The 17,043-nt window shown below is 39.7% G+C and overlaps 2 protein-coding genes across 4 annotated transcripts; one reads left to right on the forward strand and one right to left on the reverse strand.

Moving 5' to 3' along the window:
* The first annotated feature begins 1,086 nt into the window (after positions 1 to 1,086).
* Positions 1,087 to 8,916, forward strand: LOC310879344 (ankyrin repeat and LEM domain-containing protein 2-like). 3 transcript variants are annotated; one of them, XM_083793950.1, is made up of 14 exons: positions 1,096 to 1,190; positions 2,299 to 2,354; positions 2,445 to 2,472; positions 2,597 to 3,001; positions 3,626 to 3,760; positions 3,940 to 4,115; positions 4,340 to 4,528; positions 4,732 to 4,854; positions 5,024 to 5,090; positions 5,175 to 5,356; positions 5,892 to 6,010; positions 6,389 to 7,000; positions 7,472 to 7,603; positions 7,706 to 8,916. In XM_083793950.1, the coding sequence occupies exons 4-14, from the start codon at positions 2,635 to 2,637 to the stop codon at positions 7,845 to 7,847; spliced, it is 2,244 nt and encodes a 747-aa protein (XP_083650076.1). In that variant the 5' UTR covers positions 1,096 to 1,190; positions 2,299 to 2,354; positions 2,445 to 2,472; positions 2,597 to 2,634; the 3' UTR covers positions 7,848 to 8,916. The 3 variants fall into 3 exon arrangements, with proteins under 3 accessions (XP_083650075.1, XP_083650077.1, XP_083650076.1); XM_083793949.1 differs by lacking the exons at positions 2,299 to 2,354; positions 2,445 to 2,472 and having other exon boundaries at positions 1,087 to 1,190; XM_083793951.1 differs by lacking the exons at positions 2,299 to 2,354; positions 2,445 to 2,472 and having other exon boundaries at positions 1,092 to 1,186.
* Positions 8,917 to 9,393: 477 nt separating this feature from the next.
* On the reverse strand, positions 9,394 to 13,763 carry LOC310879352 (serine/threonine-protein phosphatase PGAM5, mitochondrial-like). Its single transcript, XM_083793967.1, has 6 exons — positions 13,365 to 13,763; positions 12,296 to 12,468; positions 12,062 to 12,187; positions 11,654 to 11,739; positions 11,272 to 11,402; positions 9,394 to 11,152 (listed from the first exon to the last, which is right to left on the reverse strand). The coding sequence occupies exons 1-6, from the start codon at positions 13,586 to 13,588 to the stop codon at positions 11,002 to 11,004; spliced, it is 891 nt and encodes a 296-aa protein (XP_083650093.1). The 5' UTR covers positions 13,589 to 13,763; the 3' UTR covers positions 9,394 to 11,001.
* Between the last annotated feature and the right edge of the window lie 3,280 nt (positions 13,764 to 17,043).

The raw sequence follows: 17,043 nt of genomic DNA on the forward strand, positions 1-17,043 counted from the left end.
CTATATTAAATATATATCCGCCTTCTGTCATCTAGGCCTATCTTTCCATTACCACAATATACAGGGAAAAAAATTACATATTTTGGCCATATTTAGAATAATCCTGTAATCATTTGACAGCCCTAATAGCCTATATATGATACCAATTTCAGTATAACAGGATAAACAAGTGAAACTGGGAGTGATAAAAAAATAAAACAATAAAATTGGAACTCGAACACAAGCTGTGGGGTTCTCTCCTGATTGGATGCAATTTGAAACCCATCTGTTAGGCTACCACCATAGAGTTATATGTCTATTTCTGTAGTGTACACTATACAGTATTATTTTATGTTTACTAAAGAGAGACCCAACTGCCTACTGAACAAACATGGTAATTACCATCAGAATAACTATAGATTACAGCTTTAATAATTACAGCTATAAGGTTTTGTTATAGCCAAAAATATCATATCACACCTTTAATCTGCATACGGTATTCACAGACAATAACAAAAACGCTATTGACAATTTGGTTCAATATGAATTAATAATTCTTGTTGAGGTAATTTACATCAATGGCACACTGGGTTACATGCTTCCTCGCTGTTGCAGCACTGCCACCCTCTGGCTAAACCATGCACATGCATTAATTGCACACATGAGCTCCAAACAGCAGTAAGTGTAAATACCGTACGGTAGGCTATTTTTGTCAGTGTATACAAATACTGTTGTTGATGACGACATCACATTTTCAAATGGGCTGACTGCCTTGTTTTTAATCGTATCCATGTTATGATTGCACCCGCATGACTCCTGTCCAATCTGCCCATAGCTCGTGTCACAGAACCCGGGCAACCCGGGTCAGCAACCTAGCTGGTTTCTATTTATTACTCAGTCAGTGCCCATATCTGGCATAAAGAAAAGCTGTATCCGGTGTTCTCAACGCACACATACATGTAAGCCGATGCAAGCACACACACAGACAGTTTTCGTATCCCCAGTATGCCATATGGATAACCAATTACAGACCACCAGACCAGGTTTCTAGTCGAGTCCAGTGTTGGTGTGACGCACCACACTATGACCACGCCTTTTACTGTAAAAGTTGTGCTTAGAACCCTCTATGGTCAGAACGTACTGGATCTTCTAAGGAGAAATCAGGGTGAAATCAAGTGCTTCTGCACTTAAAGGGCTTCATATTTTCGTATGTGAGTACTTTTTCATATTGCTATACGTACGAATGACGATGAAAGACGATGAAGATATAAACGCTTATTCTGAATCTGAAGGTAAATAGTTGACTGGCCTATTTCACATTGCCCAGACGGGTCAGACATAACCATTGTCATAGGTATGCCATCTATTTGATTTTGGAATAACAATTATAATATGAAACATTCTGAAAATGGACGTCAAGTCAATCACAATCAATATCCTCAAAATATCTGTAGGCCTATATCCAATAATTTCAAAATAACTCAGATTTTAAAAGTAGGAATCGCCTATACCATAGCCTACTAGAGTATAATACGTGTCTTTACCACTTGAATTAGCAAGTATCAAAGGCAACCACAGACAGTTATAGCAAAGGCATTGTCGGAGCATGTAGTATACAGTTATTCACAGGCATAATCTGTATAATCAGAAGCACAGTTTAGACAGCAGTGTGAACTGTGTGATTCTCAACAATGTTAACCCCTCCGGCCTCCCCCAGTTTGATATAGGCCTATATGTATTTCTGTCCATAAGCCCATTTGATACTGTATGATTACTGTAAAAGTGAGTGAAATAAATGTGTACAGACCCGTAGGGTCCATTTGGTTTAGCTGGGAAGTTCCAAGAGGTTGAACCTTCGGGGAGGTTCAACCTCTTGGAACCCCACCAAGGATAACCCCTGACCCTGGGGGTCCTCGGACCGCACATTGAGAACCAATTATTTATGTACCTAATAGTATTGAGATTGTGAAATAGTCATAACAGTGGTTCTGGTTACGCACTGGTAACACTTACCAGGATGTAATGTAGCCAGGCTACTTAATATCTTACTCAGTAACTACTTTATCGTTACCATGTTTTATCAGTACTTACTAGTTACTATTAAGGGGAGATATGGAAAATTCCAGGCTAATGTTGGGGTTGCAATCCATTCTCTTATAAATCCTAGATTTAATTAGTTGAGGTTGGAGTTGGCTAGACTAGACTGGTTCTTTTAGATATACCGGTAGCCTAATCATTTTACTCAGATGGTCTACTCAAATATCAGTTGGTTCAGAGTAATTATTCCAATTTCAAATTGATTATTCTTTTGTAATTTAGTAATGTTGGACATTGAATAAAATACATGTCAGTGCTGTCCATACCCACGTAATTGTGTGTGCCACCACTAGATATACATACAGATTCCTATATATTTCCTGTATCTCTTATTCTTTTGATATTATGTTCACATGTTGAGATGCTAGGAATCGGATAGAAGATAGGCTTCAACAGGTAGACAATTAAGCTTAGACAATCACAACATTCTTATCTTGATGAACCATACCAGGAATGCTTGTATTTTATTAATACTGTAACATTCATAAAATCACAACATTAAGAAATTACTTATCAACAGGTACCACCACGGAGACGCCCATAGGCCTTGTTAGCAACATGGACACCATCATTGGCAGACTACAATCCATGACTGCAGACCAGTTACGAGAGTCAATGCTTGGAGCAGGACTGAAATGCGGCCCAATAACTTTAACCACACGGACCACCTATGAGAGGAAGTTGGCTCAAGCCCTGATGCAGAATGATAATAGCCTTGCTAATGAACATTCAAAAGGAGTGTCATGCGACAGTGGTGAAGAGGAGCCTTATGACCAGAGCCTGAAATTAAATCGCTCAGTGGAGGAGGCTGATGGCGATAGCAGTAGAGCTTTGTGTAAAGAGGGAGAGGAAAAGCCAACAGAATCAACAGTGGTCTATTATGGTGTATGCCCTCAAAGGGAGAAGGAGTCTTTAGAAAAAGATGGTAAGAGCAATCCTGTAATGTTGTTACGCTTATTATCCCATGTAGATATTACGTGTTCATGGCCATTGTAGAAGCCATTTAACTGTTTTGTGTATGTTCTGATTATTATTATAATCATTGTAGTTATTATTTAGCATTATTAGTTTTGGCACTAAGGTCATGTCTCTCTAGGCCAGGGCTTAATTATGGACAAAAGTTTTTGAGTGGTGCAACCACTCCAAGGAACAGCAATGTTCGTGTTAACCCATGTATGTGACTAACTGACTATGTATGTGACTATGTTACTATGAGTACCAGTAGGGGCAAAAGTGGCGCTGTTGTGCCAGAAACAGAGAGAGAGATAGGGGGGGGGGGAGTTGCAACACTCAGTTCACACGGGTGTGATTTATTTTTTACCAGCGCCATGAGAACATAGCATAAGAACTGTGAAGCTGTTTGTATGAATGCACTTAATCAAAGGATAAGTAGAATATGCAAACCAAAAATAATACAACCTCTAGTCTGTACATTGTGTTTCTTTCGCCTGCGTACAGCCATTAGTCTGGGTGCATCAGTGGGTTTGTTGAATCGCTTGGAACCGACAAACGCCAATACAGCCATGTTTTTTTTGTTTTGTTTTTTCAGAAAAGGTCCATGTGTATGTGGGCAGGAAAACAGCGCTTAAAGTCATGGGAGCAATGCCAGGGGCAAGGTTTAAAGCCTTTTCAACACGAGAAGAAGCAGAGGCCTTTTCCAAAGGGATGAATACACTGGAATCAGGTATGGTGCACTGTTACACATTTTTTCTCAAGTTTTTTTAATGTTCTCTGCCCTGGCCCCCACACATGTAAAGTGTCTTTGAGTACTTATGAAAAGTGCTATATAAATCCCAGATACTAGTATTTATTATTGACCTTTACATACATTAAAATTGTTATGTTATCTATTCATTTCCTTAGGAACATCATGCAAAAGTTTGGAGAAGGCCAATGAATTCCCAAACCCTCGAATTCAGGACATTACAAGCAAGCTAAGAATAGCTGTTAAGGAGGGTGACGAGAAAGCCTTTGTGAAACTTGTCTGGGATAATCCACGCTACCTTATAGGATCTGGAGACAACCCTACAATTGTACATGTAAGTTGTTAACAAAAGCGTTCCATAATCTAGTCTCTCTGATTTGAGAAACACCTCACCTCACCAAAGGTTGTGTGGTGATGTGTTGATCACTAGGAAAATAATCTCCTAAATTCAGAAATAAATGAATGCATCATTGTGCTCACCATTGTTACTGAGGTCCTGTAATCTGTGTCCATTATATCATGGAAATTGTATGCTTCCAATATTTTTGTCTTGTACAGACAGGTTGTCACTATAATTCCCTACACGTAGCAGCCAAAGAGAATCAACCTGGGATTGCCCGTGAGCTCTTGGACACACTGGAGAACCCAGCATTTATGAGACGCATGTATCCTGATGACAAGGAGACTGTCCTTCAAAAGCGCATTTGCTATATTGTAGACCTGTATCTCAATATACCAGATAGAACAGTGAGTATTGGGGGAACTCCCGTTATTTTAAAGCATATTTAGATGGTATAGCACAGACTGGCAGGTAACAAAGTGCTGTAGAGTGGGTGTTGGATTATTTGTGACAAAAGTCCTGATCTAGTGTGTTGAAACGGAAACACTAGAACCGCATTTTTGAGAAATAAAATAATAATCATCAATGGTTACTGCTATGTATTTTGCAGAACAACGACACACCTCTTCACATTGCCTGCAAATTTGGAAGCGAAGAAGTGGTCAACATACTATGTTCCCATCCCACCACAGACAAACAGCGAAGGAATAAGTACAATCAAATGCCCTGTGATGTAAGTATGTATCACAAATAACCTACAACTATTTCGTCAATGTGACTATACATTTACAGCAATATAAGCTTTATAACAGTTACAAGAGATATACATTAAGACAAAAATACACAGCTTACTTACTACACACTACACAGAGCCTTGAATAGTTCTGTTATTGCAATTGCAGGTGATTTGTGATAGGAAAAACAAAACGTCATCGATATTAAGGAAACAAATTAAAGAATACCTTGAAGGTAAGGTAGAGTTGGGAGTCATTCCATTTTGTTTGTAAAAACAAATGACTGAATTAGTAGGGATTTCAACTGTTTTCTATTTAGATCGGTGCTATCTACATCTACTGAGGGCTACAGACAACAGTGTCCAGCCTGTGTTTAGATTTCCATGTTCATCAAGCCAACTAAAGGAGGACTTTCACCCTCTGGATAATGAATCGGAAGGCAGTCCAATCGATCCTATCCTGGCATTGCGAGCATACGTGGGACCTATTTCTCCTTCAAAGGTAGTTTAACCTCAGATTTTTTTTAATTGTTTATACTGTAGAAGAAAGGACTCCCACACAATGTCTTTTTCACTTGCAATTTGGTACGTAGACCTTTATCAGGTTATATGAAGGTCTGTGTGTGTGCAGGAGTCCTTTCTTCTATGATGGTCGATCCATGGTCTTCTCTCTGACGATCTACAGTATAGGTGTGCAAAATGTTCTGCTCTTTTGCTGGGATTATTTATTGTATATACCTGTAACCACTTGAACCTCATCCCTATTCTGGTGGAAACATTCACCAAAAATAGCAGATCTACAAGCTGAGCTTGTATATTTTTGGCAAGGAGCCTGTACTCATACTGAAAGTCTAAATCAAGTGGTCTTTTTCCCTTCTGCTCCATGAGAGGTTTCTGACACGTTGCCACTCGTTGTGAACTTTTTCATTTTCATTCAAAAAATCTGCTATTTTTTGGCTAATGTTCCACCCACAGAATAGAGATGCTAGGGTACAAGACAAGTGGTTAAGCTCTTTGACTATTTATCTGTTTTTCAGGCAGAGGCGTTTTATAAATTGTGGAAGAATCCACACCGGAACCCAGCAGAGAACCCAGCAAAGGATTTCCATACTATACTCAAAGCAGACCCTGACAGGGGAATGGAGTGTGTGGGAAGGTGAGTCTTCAGTGCACAGCAACACAGCAAATATACTTGAGTATTTCCCAATTTCAAATACATTTACTACTACTCCACTATATCTCGGATCCAAATATTGTACTCCACTACATTTATTTGGCAAATTTACTTTGTAGATCTAGATTATAATTACAAAACATACATTTCGGTCTACAAGCTCACAATTGTGAGCTTGTGGATGCCAATACTTTACTCAAGTAAATTTTGTATTACGGACTTTTACTTAGTTAGAATAGTTCTATATTGCAATATTGATACTTTCACGTAAGTAAAGACTTTGAGTACTTTTTCCACCACTGTCTTAGTGTCTTTATGTTAGTAGAACCCATAGTATATATTTGTGTGCCTTTTTTGTAGGGAGATTGCACACAAGCTGGGCCACCCTTGGGCAGAATACTGGGACTTCCTGGACAGTTTTGTCGATTTATCAGCTGATGAAGGACTGAACAGACTGGAGGACTACCTAGAGAAGAAGGACAACAGTATTTCTCACCAAAACACTGGGGAGGTTAATCTTTTAACTGGAAAGAAACACGTATCGTCTTACACAACAGAAAATGACTCTGTGTCTTCAGTACGCAATCTGCTACAAGAGTTTGAGAAAGCTGATTTACTGGATGGCTCAAACTCACTTGACAACCAAGAGAAGGCAGGTCATGCTGAAGGCCAGCTGGCTACCTGTGTTCCTGGGAGTGAGAGAGAAGGCCTGGATTTGGCAAGTGTCAGTTTCTGGACAGCATGGGGGAAGAGCCAGGAAAAACAGAAGAAAGAGGAGGATCTATCCAGCACCTCTTCAGAGGAGTATCTGACTGCCGATGAGGACAGTGTTGATGAATCCAGAGAGGATGAGAGAGACAGGAAGAACTCTGATTCTTCATATTCATCTTGCCAGTCTATAGAAGACAGTGGCAGCGAGTACACACCTCTCAAACCACAACCTAGCCCAAATCAGACACTGTTCATTGAAGGGTAATTATTTTGATGTACAATATAGACAGCAGGCACGTGTCATCATCATCATACCCGGGATTTATGCGGGAATGCCTACTGAGTGTCAAAAAACGACCTTCTGGCCTTGACCGCCGATACATCCAAACAGAAAAGTCCTATTTGATTTTAAGTAACGTTAAACTCACTTTTGCCACTCTATTTATTTTGGGCTTATGATTCATATGTACCATAGATATCCTTTTTGGATTGTGATGAAATTAGCTTAGGGTGCTGTGCTGTCGATTTGCTCCATCCATTTGTTATAAAGCCTATCATTTTGTTTAAATTGAAAGCCTTTCATGTTTTCGTGAGTTAATGTTACCAGAATGAGATTTTTGTGGATATTCTTTTTTTTAATTAAATAATCATAATTACATTAATTACATAATAAAGCTCTACAGTAAGCTGCCTAATTTAACAGATTTTTGTGACATAAATCTCTTCTGGCAGGGATTTCCCCACGAAGTTGGACAATGAGGTATTGTCTGCGATTAAGGGTGTCAAGATTATTGCAAAGAGATACCCATTCATCATCAAGTGGAAGAAGATTGTTCAAGCTTATCCATCAACACATAGACTTAGGTGTGTTGTTTTTGCTGTGAAATATGTGAACAACAGTTTATTTATTATTGTTGTCTCTACCATTGGTAAATAACAAGTGTATTGTGGATGTTATTCTTTCAGCTGGCAAAGTCCCATACAAAAAAACCTAATGAAGAAAAAGGATTTCACTTCTCAGAGGATCACCTCGCCATGGCATCCAAGATCCCTGAGCTCCCCAAGTGGCATTTTATCCCTCAACTCACCATGCAGGGCTCAGCAGTGAACTAATAGCTTGTTTTGCTTCAATGTCAATGTGTCTTACTGACCGTCTGACTGACTGACAATCATTGTTGAAGCATCTGCCACATCATTCCCGCTCCCTGCTGTAAACTATAATGCAGAGGTCTTATTTACTTGTATTTAGCCAAAACTCAACATGGAAACTACTGTATGCTTCTCATTATCTCACAGATAGTGGTGTGCAGACATGTAATTATTATTATTATTATTTTTCGGCTTACGCCTTTTATTAGTTTTTTTGAAGGGACAGACAGTAGGCTGACAGGAAACGGGAGAGAGATGGGGGAAGACATGCAGTAAAGGCCGTGTCGGGCTCGGGAGTCGAACCCGCGGCACACTGCGACTGGATTGCCAGTCGGGTGCCCAGACGGTTACGCCACCGCCTGGGCCGACATTTAATATTTTACTGGGAAAGTTTAATTACATTTTGGATATTTGATTTATGTGCCGCTACTTCAGTGAAGAAGACGTCAACCAGGGGAATTCAACTGAAATCTAAAGAATGCCAAAACGCAGACTTTAAATCTTTTAATTAGAGCTAAAGTGTGCAGTTACTGCAGTAGCATTCTTTTTCATAAGATTGCTTTGACTGGGATTGTCTCGTGTCTGACAATCTGACAGTGTGTTATAGACACACATACAAAAAGTCATGATGAGCACAGAGGTCACACTGTATAAAACACCCATCCTCCTTCCCGTCTCATAATTTCAGCTCGCATTCATGAAAGTTCATGTAAGAAACAAGCATCCAAACGCCTGCTTTGACCCTGATCGTTACCATTTGTGGCTATATTTTGAAATGATTTTACACTATTGAATACATTTATGCTATTATTTTTTGCACAGTTCGGTTTAAGATATTATTTGAGTTAATACTTGCACTACTGGGTAATCAGTGCAATATTTGTGCACTTCTAATTGCAATGTTCTAAAAGCCATAATATTTGCACGTAGAATAATTTTGACATAATGTACGTTTTTTTTGTCTCTTAGAATGTTCTGGTGAGTTCTCAACTATGCAGCTTTTATAAATAAAACATGACTGATTTGCACCTCACATTCTTTCATTTATTTGTTCAGTGTGCATGGAATATAAAAAACCTTGTATACCAACCTTGAAACATACCGTAGTTACTTCACCAAGAATGGTGGTCCCTTATGGCCAATGTTTGTGTTAACAACCGTTAACATAATCTACACTATAGCTGTTTATAGGAGGGGCCTCAAAAACGGGAAGAGAACGTGCAGCATAACAACCATGAAGGCTTAACTAGACCCTAGCGTCTATTCTGGGGCTAACACTCAGCGAAAATAACAGATCTACAAGCTTGCAACACAATGCAACACATTGTGAGCTTGTAGATAGGCTATTTTAGAGCGGAAGAGGAGCAAAAAGGGATCCTAGAATAGAGCCCTAGAGAATTCGGAACCAAATGTTCATGTTTTCAAGATGAGAGTACATAATGGAATTGTTAGGTTCTGAAAAACAAAAAACTGATGGGACTGAATAAAGCCATGTGCAAATAAGGTATTTGAAAAATGTAGTTCACATGTATTAATTAGGTGATATCCAGCTCCCTTTGATTTGTCTTTTTTTACCTAAATCACAAGTTTTGCAGGCAGATGTATCAAATACTTCAAGAAAATGAATTGGTGAAATTGCACAACATTAAACGAAGAAGTGGAAAACAATTCAAAATAACTACAATATAATAATGGGAGCCAAGTCTCAACGCATTCAAATCACCAAATCTCCATTCTGACAGGAATAATATGACTAGAAGATGAATATGATATGTTTTAGAACACCACTGTGTATGCACAACATTTCATTCATGTAAAGAAGAAGAAACAAATGGATTCTGGACGAAGTCAGACAATAAAACAGGTTTTTGATTAGTATGGGAAACGTATGAGAATATTTATCACAAACTTAAATGGAAATATTTATTTTGGATCTTGAGTATTAAACCCAGTCCACATCAATGATTTGCAATGCAAGTATGCAACGGGTTGCACCTTGCAACAGAATCCACAAAATGCACTGACCTGCAATGTGGCAATTCAGATAACTGCAAATTCTCTCTGGAATTGCAGCGGTTGCATTGCATCGCAAATCATTGGTGTGGACTGGGCTTTAGAAATAATGAACTAGGAAAAATATTAACAGATCGAGAAACTGGATTCTATAGATGACACAAAGTTAACTCATGACAGGATTTGTGCAAAAATATATTATTCCAAAATGCTTATCCATACAAAACTGCATTCAAAATAACAGTGCAAACACAATATTACAAAAGAATAATATGGCTTTTCATGACATTCTAGACATTGGTTCTCAAACTTTTAAAGTCACAACCACCCAAAATAATGATATTTGAACTGGGGACCCCCCAACCTGACAAGCACTTGGAATTGTAGGAGTTGAGACATTACATTTTGTTTGACTCTTATCTGTTCCACAGATAAATATCGTGGAAAATAGTTGATCAAGGTGTTGTGAGCTTGTAGATTAGCTATTTTCACAATTTTGGTAATATAATTTGGCCAATGTATTTTAGAGGTATTAAAACAGTCTTTAAATTCTTAAATTGTCACTTTATCGTCATCTGGGTACCCCTGGGAGTCCAAGTTTGAAAACCACTGTTTTAGGGGATAGTCAACAGTGACATAAAGGCTTTGTTCAAACTGCAGGCAAATCCAATTTGTTTCTCAAATACGGTCTTTAGGAGAGTATCTTCACTGTTATTTCAGTGATCGGATCAATTTTGTGTAGCTATTCAGACATGGCCGACCTATCTAGATTGGTTGCTGTGGGTAATGCTTAATTTACTACATACTCTTTCATATAAGATGTTGCTCACCGTAAATAGCAGATCTACAAGCTCAACGTGTCACAATGAATTGTGAGCTTGTAGAGCTGCTATTTGTCGCAAGCAACATCATCCTACAATAAAATATCGGGCTTCAGTATCTGAGTGTCCAGACCGAGACACATCAGGTAGGTAGTACTTTATTCATCCTAGAGGGGGATGTGGCTCCTGTTTTTTGCCGTAAAAAAACAAATCTGATCGCAATCTCGATAGCCCAAATCCAATTTTTGGGCTATCAGTCGGACCACAGCCAAAATATTTTCACGTACGGGTTAGTTTATCAGGAGGCATGAACCCAGAGTCACCCATCATCCTGAGACCCACCCTACCACTTGGTCTAATGGTGAGCCAGGTGATACTGCCATTGTTAAGACACAATCGAAGCCAGCCCTCAGGGGGGAACTGCAGAGCCCTGAAATGCAAGAAAAAATATGTTGGGAACCTATGGAAAATCCAAAGTTATCATTTCATTCTAAAATCATGCCAAGAGGCAAACAACATTCTGTCCCCTTCTTGACAGAAAGCACTGACCTGCACACGAAGTAGCGAATAACATTTGCATGGCAGACAATTATTTCATGGCTGTCTTCTGTTTGCTTGACATCTGCACGGTGGATGTACCGTCGGAAAGCTGCTTCTATTCGTGCCCCATCCTCGTGGTACTGCAACGATAAAAGCAATCGTGTTCAGCGTTATAGCACTTTTGTTGGCATTTAGTTTGTGTTTTCTATGCTATGTTCTACCTGATTTATACTTACTTGGTTGCAGACTGTTGTCTCGTATCGAAAATAACCGACACCGCAGAGAGACGTGTCGTGACTCGTGAGCTTTTTATTTTTTATATTTTCGGTGCGAGAGCAGCGAGACACAATGCACAACCAAGTCAGACATAGGAAACAGAAGAATTTCTCACCACACAGTCAGGCTTTCGAGATATGGGTGGGACTGGCTCAATGGGTGCACCCTCTCGTAATAGGTCACAGCTCACAGATTCAACATCTGAGGCAGGAGATAAAACGTTTTTCATTTACAGGGCATAAGTGGATAACTGCACTGCAACTGTACTTCATGGTATGCTCTTTTTTCCCTATACACCAAATATAATCTCCCAAAAATAATCTATCTAAGATCACAACACGTTGCAACGCGATATGTTGTGAGCGTATAGATCTGCGATTTTTGGGAGGCAAACGTTCCCCCAGAATAGGGATGCTAGGGTTCAAGCGGTTACAATTGTGGAAATAATGCCTAATAATGCCTAATTTGAGCAACACAATTACAGAGTTAAGTGTGATTACGGTCGCCCCTTTTGAATGCTGACCTGGTAGGTACATGCCGATGATAGAGGAGGTCTCAGTGGCACGCGTCATAGTGGAGTGAACAAGGATGTTATACTTCAGTCCCAGTGCAGCCAATCGCTGACCAGTGAGTTCTGCCTGCTCCCTGCCTGTAAATAAATTCAATAATGGTTTATTGCATTAATCAAGTCATTAATCAGGTGCTTGCCTTTATTGTCCAGTTCCAGGGAAACATACAGGGAGCCTACAGGACATACCAAGAGGAGTAAGAATTCTTTCTTTGTCCACTGTCCCACTGAGATTGTACTGGGAGTGTCTTATTAAGAGGATGTGACGGGTAGCTTTAGCCTTGCAGTTCTCCAGTTCTTCTTCTGCTGTACTTTCATGGGGTATCTTCTTCTTCCCATTCAGCACTGTGAGTGGATCTCGTCTGTCACACAGGGGACAGGGGTTAAGTGACCATTAAATGAGACTAATAACTTTTGTTTCATTAACGGTACCAGTACCACTGAAACCCTCTACTTCTTTGTACAACAAATATAGAAAATAGGGCTATCTACAAACTCACACAGGTTGTGTTGCAAATGCGTTGCGACTGTCGATTGGCAATTTAATTTAAGAATTGTAAAATGTGACCCCCCCCCCCCCCCACACACACACACACACACACACACACACACACACACACACACACACACACACACACACATTACATTTGTTTCAAGTCTTGATCACAGAGGTACCCAAAGCAAAGTTCAACCATTCCATTGTCGAATCCGTGTAGTGATTTGTTACTAGTAGGCCTAATTATATAGGACAGTCTGACATTATTATGACCGATGACCATCTAAGGCTATACTATAGTGTGTATCACTATCAGTAACATCAATTATCTTTATTAAACAGAAAATATATTTTCTAAATTCTATACAATCAGGTGAGACCCTACAAAGATCATTTATTAAAATAAAAAACTAATATTGAAATATTAGGGTTTTTGTTTCACTTTCTGTATCCTGGATGGGTGAGTTTGCTCAGTTTGGTATCAAATCATCCAGAAAATATATTTTTAGACAAAGAGCTGGAGAAATGGGGAGTAGCTAGCCTCGTTTAATTGTGACCTCACATCTCCTCCCCCTCCGCGCCCTATAGGCTATTCCCTGTTATAAAAAATAAAATAAAAACATTCTAGCAATGGCTAATATCAACGGCTATTTAACATTTTGAAAAAAAAAAAATTACTGAACACAGCCTAAAACTAGAGAGAGCTTTCAAAATACGCGCTGCCGCTGGACCAAGTGTCAGGTTTCATTGCATCTGGCTTACTTGTCCCAGTTGTTGTCCCATGCAGTTCCAGTAGACGGCACGACGTGGTCAAGCGCTGCCGTTTGTGGTGGCCGAGCAGCTTGCAGGACACTAGTAAATGCTGCCCCTTTTGTATCTCCTGACCACAGTCTCTCAAGATAGCCTTTGGAGTCTGCTACTGTCACAAGAAAAGCTGATCCTCCAGCAAGTCCACATATCAGCTTCGATAACACTGTGACTCGCATCCTAACCAGATATAAAAGGCGAACAAAGCAGTAAGTCAAATCACTACCTGGCAAAGAACACTCGTTGGTTTATCGGCAGGTTAACTTATGGCTACCAAATAATGCTGTATGTTGTTGTGTAATGTGTATGTATGCTAAGGCACTTAAATGATACAGAAAACCTGACAAAAACTACCACAAGTACGGAAAGACGGAAAGAACAAAATACTTGACAACACTGTTGCACAGCAATGCACACGTTTCCTGCAAGGAGTATATTGAACAAGGAGTGGTCAAATGCGTCACGGCCTCTAGGCACATAGATTGAAATTGGTATTAACAGTTTGTAGAATGAGTACAGCTTAAAAGGAAAGTACAGCCAGGTCAATACAAAATCTGCTAAGAGGATAAAACCAGAAACAGCACTTGTTTACATAATTCATCATAAATATTTTGATAAACATAAAGACAACAGAATGTCCTATAACCTAGCACCTTGGCTTCCATGGAGCTAAAAAAGAAAAGACTATAAAGCACTTTACCTTCATAATCAAACAGGTACTGTTCAATAAAGAACTTGTAGCATTTTTCCTGTTTGGAACCTGGTGTGTGTGAAAATGATGAAGCAAGTCGTTCTACATCATGGAGTCGCATTTGTGGCAGATGGCAGAGGAACTTGGTGAATTCAATGATCTGAAAAGAGCACCAACTAGATAAAGTGCCCATCGGCACAGGTCTCCACCAGGGCAGGTCAGGTTGTGGCCTCCTGGTGGCGCTATAACAGGCCGTTGAGGAATATTTGGGGCAGAGGTTCGTCGTTGGCATCCAGGGAGTGTGTGTGCAAAGTTCGGGCCAACGGTGCCGGAGATTAGCTGATAACGGACGGACGGAATGACACACACACACGGACGGACGGACGGAAGAACACACACACACGGAAGGACACACGGACGGAGTGCAAAACATACTCTCCCCCTAGGCCTTCAACCTGGTGGAGACAATAATGATAGACATGGAAATGGTTTAGATTAAGATTTAGAGAACAATCTTTCCAGTGCTACAATGGCAACTAATGTAAACAAGAAAGTAAAAAAAGCACTTATCTATAATGTAATTTTGTCCTGCATGCTTTGTGTTTAAATGTCTGAATTTAAACATAGGACTACAATGGCAACTAGAAAATTCGCAATTTAAAAAAATTGCAGAGTGTGGTTGCCGCAGTGGCTTACATATGCCCCTCCCACTAGTATTGCCAGCCAATTACAATTTCAAGTCACGCCTTAGATCATGCGTAAGTCATTCGGAGGGGATTTAACCCCCGAAATTCATGTTTTTGCGACAAACGGTTACATTTCTCGCATTTGCGGCGCCCCCTATGGATGAAAATGGAATTGCTGGTTTGATTTGGGATGGATTGGACATTCCGTTCGTGATTTATGGCATTTTTTGTGATATAGGCCCCTCCTACTAACTTCGGAAGACGATTACGGCCGAACGATACGCATTCTGCGGCTCAGTTTTAATTGGATGGGTCCAGAGATCACGTGTGCCGATTTCTGTGAGATTTGGACAAAATCTGTAGGAGGAAAAGCAAAAAGTGTGTTTTGGACAAAATTCAAAATGGCGGAAAATCTATCATGGCGGAAATGGGCGTGGCCTATATGGGGAGATGCGTCATGACCCAAGGAATCCAGGGAAAAAATAATTTTGATTTTACGACCTACGGTTCAAGAGTTATAAGCCAAAAAGTAAAGTGGGCTGTTATAGCGCCACCATGAGGCCGACCGATAAAATTTTAGGGTTAAATAATTTTAGGGATAATGTTGAATTATCCCTAAAAGTTTTGTAACTATAGTGATTACAGTCTCCGAGGAACAAATACTTTTATGTGAATTTTTGCCTTTTCCCATTCATGTCAATGGGGAAATTTAATTCACTAATAAATTCATATCAATTAAACTATACAACATTTCTCTTAACAAAATACAAGCACACGATTCCCGATTTTTCCGGTCAATTTGACATATGGCTCAAGTGCGTACAGCGTACAGTGTGGGAGGTATAAAGCGTCAAAATAAAGACTACTCCAGTGAAAGAATAAAGTATCACAGTTACAAGAGTCTGGTTGCCCATTCGGGCAACCACACTAACAAGTCCTCCAGGCTTTTTTGTGTTCATTTTCTTTTAATTCTGTATAATGGTATTGCTGTACTATTTGCAAAATGCTAATCTAGTATTCAATGGATCAAGATTAGGTGAGTGATTATATTCAAATACCTGTACAGTTGATGCAAAGTCCTACTATATGGATAGGAGACGCACAGACTGGCTCACAGTGCTGCAAGGCCGAGCACCTGTCAATCAATCAGGAGATTAAGATTCAGAATCACCGTACTCGCGTAACCCCGTCTACGGAAGTATCGACTCCCGAGGCCAATTTGCTAGTCTGAACTCCCGGGGACGCAAGTCTGAACTTCCCAAGTTCGGTTAATTGAGAAACGGCCATATATGTAGGGCCTGAATACCTAACTTATGAATATGATTAAATTGTTGACTTGACACTCACGTGCAAAATGACTCAGTGCATGCTATTAGATCAAGGCTATAAATCTAAAAGCTTAACATTGAATACATAACAGTATTCTTCTATTAATGGCCAAATGGCTCTTGGAGTGTAGGCCTGCTTGTTTTCTTTGTCCTCTTTCTATTTTGTCTCTGTCTTGACTTGGCAAAACAAAAGCACCATTAACCTGTGACCTTGCACAGTCATCATCGAGGGCTATTATTATGTACACCCTGTTGTGTTATCTACACTTTGTTCCTCGTTATGTCTGTCTGTCTGTCTGTCCGTCCCTGTTTTTGCCTCTGTGTTTTTGCCTCTCCCTCTCCTTCCCATCTCTCTGCTGCTGTTGTCGTCATCATCACACGTGGGGCCACTTTGATACATATACTGTATAATATGTATCAAAGTTTGTGCAGCCTTGCACACTATAAACCACTGCTTCGTGCCATGTTATGAGCTTGTAGATCAGCTATTTTCAATATTTCTTTAAATATTAGTTTTCCAATTTATATATATAAAGAAATCTAATTCAAGAAATGTTTTGCTTTATTGTTTGTTTTTCTTGATTTGTTTTAACCCATGGGAAACAGTGCTCTAGTCTACACTGATGTGTGCACTTTGTTCTGTGTTTCTCTGTACGTAGGTTCTTCATCAGATGTATGAATAGACTCGTACACCTGTTTTGGATTAGATGGCAGAGAAATCACTAATCGGTGGGGAATTATCATTGTGTGTGAACGTGCATGAATCCACTACCACATACATTGGCAACTGGCTGCCCGGGGGCCACATGCGGCCCCCACCTTCACTTAATATCAGAATACTGATATATTATTGATTTCAGCTAATTACCATAATTAAAATGTGGGTCCCAACACAAACATTAAATTCTCTTTATTGTTATTGGCATTTA

Source organism: Protomyctophum parallelum, assembly GCF_964188405.1.
Source record: "Protomyctophum parallelum genome assembly, chromosome: 21".
In the NCBI taxonomy this organism is placed as follows: domain Eukaryota; kingdom Metazoa; phylum Chordata; class Actinopteri; order Myctophiformes; family Myctophidae; genus Protomyctophum; species Protomyctophum parallelum.